Source organism: Myotis brandtii, unplaced genomic scaffold, assembly GCF_000412655.1.
Source record: "Myotis brandtii unplaced genomic scaffold, ASM41265v1 scaffold181, whole genome shotgun sequence".
Taxonomy (NCBI): Eukaryota; Metazoa; Chordata; class Mammalia; order Chiroptera; family Vespertilionidae; genus Myotis; species Myotis brandtii.
Window position 1 is genome coordinate 1,156,686 of NW_005356712.1, and position 4,217 is coordinate 1,160,902.

Below are 4,217 nucleotides of genomic sequence, written 5' to 3' on the forward strand. Positions count from 1 at the left end.
AACAAGTAAATAAGATACTTTCAGAGGGTGAGACATCCCAGGAGAACAAAACGGAGGGAGATGTGGTGCGGCGGTAGTGAGAGTGGTCAGGGAAGGCTTCTCGGAGGAGGTGACAGCTGAGTGAGAAGAAGCCGACTACTAGTATGTGAAGCTCTTCAGCAAGCCTCCTCTACACGTGGGAGCTGCTCTGTCCCAGACTCCAATTCCCAGCCCACTGGCCACACCAGGAATTTCAGGGGCCTTTTCAGGGATCCCTAGCCCCAGGCCCAGTTCTAGTTCAGGGTTAGGCTGTTTGTTAGACTCAAACAGCCCCAAGGGGCGCGTCTTAGGATGGGAGACCGATGTTCCTGAGGGCAAATGCCAACTCTGCAGACCTGGCTCTGGGCAGAGCTGCAGCCTCTCTGGGGCTGCAGTGACAAAGCCAAGCAGCAGGGGGCGCTCACCCCAGCCCCAGGGAACTCCAGGCTCCAGCCAACCTGTTCTTTAAGCTGTGGTCCCTTCTCCTTCAGTGGACATTATTAAACACCTGCTGTGTACCAGGCAGGGTGCTAGGCACTGTGGAGGTGCAGGTGGAGGTAGAAAGCAAGCAAAGGGAATCGCAAGATCCCTGTGTCTGAGGAGGGGGTCCAAGGAGGGGCTGAGAGGCTTTGGGGGAGGCGGAGCTTGCTTCTGGCTGGCTGTGGCGAGGGGGGCCCTGAGGCAGGACATTGGATGCACAGTTTATGGAGGACATGCTCTCAGGAGAGGGGGGAGGGAGCAGGCCCGGCAGCAGAAGGAGCAGAGCAGAAGTGTGGCCTCCCCTGCACTGGGGCTCAGCCGGTCACGCAGGGAGCTCTGGGCCTGCACCTCGGTCACCTGCACCTTGAGGCAAAGGCCCGTGTCAGCCAGTCACTGGCTCCAGCCGGCTGGGTTGGGAAGAGGGACAAAACCTCCCATTTCCTTTGGGCTGGGGGCTCCTTTTGGGCTAAGGACACTCTGGAGCAGGGGCAGCTGTGGGCCACGCTCGGAGCAGCTCAGGCTGAGGTGCCTCCCCCCCCCCCATGAGTGTGGGGTGGTTCCCGTTTGTCCCTTGAGTCCAGGGGGAGCAGAGGCTGAGCCAAGGGCTGGGCCACCATCCTCTCTCCCACCTGTGTCCATCCATTCAGCCAGTCAGGGCCCGGTCAGGGCACGGGTACGGCCTCAGGGAGCCCTTTCTGCCTTGACCCTGGGGCTCCCTCCCCCATGAGTGTGGGGTGGTTCCCGTGTGTCCCTTGAGTCCCGGGGGAGCAGAGGCTGAGCCAAGGGCTGGGCCGCCATCCTCTCTCCCACCTGTGTGCATCCATTCCGCCGGTCAGGGCCTGGTCAGGGCCCGGGTGCGGCCTCAGGGAGCCCTTTCTGCCTTGACCCTGGGGCTGCACTGCCCCCTGCGGTGGGGTGAGGCCTGTCCCCTCACCTGCCACTCTGAAGTGCCCGCCCCTTTCCTTTCAGCCATTCCTCTCACTGCTTACGGACCAATGGCAGCGGCGGCAGCGGCGGCAGCTGTGGTTCGAGGAACAGGTAAGGCCTTCTGGGGTGCAGGAAGCAAGGGAGGGGGTGCAGGGGGCAGAGAAGTCTAGAGTGGGGGAGGCAGCCACCACCACCCCTTTTTAGAGGGGTTTACTATTTATTCATCAAGGGTTAGCTGAGCACCTGGCGAGCCAGCCAGGAGGAAGGCCGGCCGCTCTCTGTCCTCAGAGCCTGAAGGCTGGGGGGCGTCAGGCATTAAGAAGGCGGTGATTCTGAAGGGGGATACTGCTCCTCTGGGGGAGGCGGGTACAGAGGCGCTCCCAGGCCTCAGGAAGGCATCTGGGAGGAAGGACTTCGCTTTCAATTTGAAGGCAAAGAGGAGGAACAGAGTTCCCGGCAGGGGGAACAGCATGTGCAAAGGCTTTGTGTGCGGAGTGCAGGAATGGGTGTGGGAGGAAGAGGGAGGCGGAGCCAGGTCCTGGGAAGGCACTGAGCGATTAAGCAGTGGAAGGACGTGGCTTTAGAAAACGCACAGGCTCCGCAGGGAAAGGCGTGAAGGGGCTCAGGAAGGAGGCCTAGAGATCAGTGAGGAGGCCGCTGAGTGGTCCGACAGATGATGGGGCCTGCGCTAGGGCTGGTGGGGTGGATGGACTTGGGGGACCTCCAGGAGGTGGACCCCCAGGCCCTGATGGGATGAGGCAGAGGGAGGGGTCACGGTCAGGGTGGGTTCGACCGGTGTGAAGGCTCCAGGGCTATCACTGTCTTCTTTCTGGGTTGCCAGGCTCTCACCCCTGGACGATGGCTCCCCCTCCAGGTTCCACCCCCAGCCGCACAGGGGGCTTCCTGGGGACCACCAGCCCCGGCCCCATGGCTGAGCTCTATGGGGCAGCCAACCAGGACTCGGGGGTCAGCAGTTACATCAGTGCTGCCAGCCCCGCCCCCAGCACCGGCTTCGGCCACAGTCTTGGGGTGAGTGGCTGGTCCTGGAGGACCCCCAAAGGTGGAGGAGGGAAAGGCCTTGCCTGTCTGCGGGGCAGAGGGAGGCGAGGGCCAGTGAATGACAGTGTCGCCAAGAGGGAGGACAGGAGTCCTCGTTCATTCCGTGGGCGTTAAACGATGGCCGCTGTGTGCCGGGCACTGGGGATATTGTGCCAATAAGACTCACCATCTCTGCCCCAACGGAGGCTGATTCCTGCACAGGGAGGGTGGGCTCATTTTAACAAGGGCGCTGCTTACGTGGCTACACCAGTCCCGGCCGCCTGGGGGACCTTTCAGTGGGTCTGCAGCGGGAGGAACACGGGCAGGGCCGGAAGGGGCTGAGCCGCACCTCCGTGTCCTGCGGGAGAAGAGGCCTGGGCTTTCTCTGCTCCCCCCGAACCTAGGAGTCAACTCTTGTCTTCCCAGGGCCCCTTGATTGCCACAGCTTTCACCAATGGGTACCACTGAAGCAGGAGACAGGTGGCCAGAGGTGAGGAGGTGCAGGGGCCTTGGGCGGGGATGAACCTGGGGAGGCTGGTCCCGGGAGCCCAGCCTGGGACATGGAGCCCTTCGTCCAGTGGGGGTCAGACCTTCATACCAGCAATGGTCGAGGAACATGAAAAGCTGCTCAACCTGCTACATAAAAAATATAACTGAAAACAGTAGCAGGTAAAGATCTGTTAAAGATTGCTAATGCCCAGCACCGATGAGGGTGTAAGGGAAACGGTGCAGATAGGCTCAGGGTTTCCAAAAGGCAGCCTGGCAGTGCCTACCCAGACTTTATTATTATTTTAAAATATATGTTTATTGATTTCAGAGAGGAAGGGAGAGGGAGAAGGAGAGGGAGAGGGAGAGGGTGAGAGAGAGAGAGAAACATTAATGAGAGAATCATTGATCCCGGCTGCCTCCTGCACGCCCCCTACTGGGGATCAAGCCCACAACCCGGGCATGTGCCCTTGACTGGAATTGAACCTGGGACCCTTCAGTCTACAAGCTGACACTCTATCCACTGAGCCAAACCAGCTAGGGCTCTACCCACACTTTAAACATTCATCCCCTTGACCCACCGATTCCACTTCTAGGCATTTATTTTTAAAACTGCAAATAACTGAATTGCCCATCCAGAGGAGAGTGGCTAACTCTGTGGGTGTGTGCATACCACGGGGCATTACTCAGCAGCTGAAGCAGGTACTGCTGACAGGGGCACACTGCACACAGCCAACATGCAGTGTATGGCCGGGCGGGGGGCGGGCACGTGAGCCAGTGACCTTTCGGGTTTTATTCATTCACTCAAACAACTATTGAGCAGTATTCCAGGAACGGGGGCCGTGTAACAGACAAAAACCAGCGAGCCCTGTCCGGTGGCTCGGCTGGTGGGGGTGTCGTCCTGTACAGGAGGCTGCGGGTTGATTCCCCGTCAGGGCACACACCCAGGTTTCTGGTTCAATCCCCGTCGGGCGGATCCGGCCGCAGCTGGTCAATGTTTCTCTCGCATCCTTGTTCCTCTCTCTCTCAAATCAATAAACATACCCTCGGGTGAGGGTTTAAAAAAGTGGCTTGAAACCCTAAAACAAGTTCATCGTTTTTTAAAGCAAGTGAGACCATTCTGGATTGTGTGAGGGGCTCAGGGAAGGCATCTCTGAGAAGGTGACATTGGAATAAATCCAGCCGCTTACAATCTAGGGAAGGAGCTGCCACAACTGGGACCCCAAGTGCCAGGCATGCGAACAGAGCTCACCTGGATGGGAAATCGG

At 59.3% G+C, this 4,217-nt stretch overlaps 1 protein-coding gene across 1 annotated transcript in view; it reads left to right on the forward strand.

Annotated features, from left to right (window-relative positions):
* MSI1 (musashi RNA-binding protein 1) overlaps positions 1 to 3,300 on the forward strand; it is a 21,256-nt gene extending 17,956 nt beyond the window's left edge. The window contains exons 10-12 of the mRNA XM_014537710.1: positions 1,468 to 1,536; positions 2,300 to 2,454; positions 2,890 to 3,300. Of these exons, the coding sequence (XP_014393196.1) occupies positions 1,468 to 1,536; positions 2,300 to 2,454; positions 2,890 to 2,931 (266 nt within the window). The 3' untranslated portion in view covers positions 2,932 to 3,300. The remainder of the gene's footprint in view (positions 1 to 1,467; positions 1,537 to 2,299; positions 2,455 to 2,889) is intronic.
* The last annotated feature ends 917 nt before the right edge of the window (positions 3,301 to 4,217 follow it).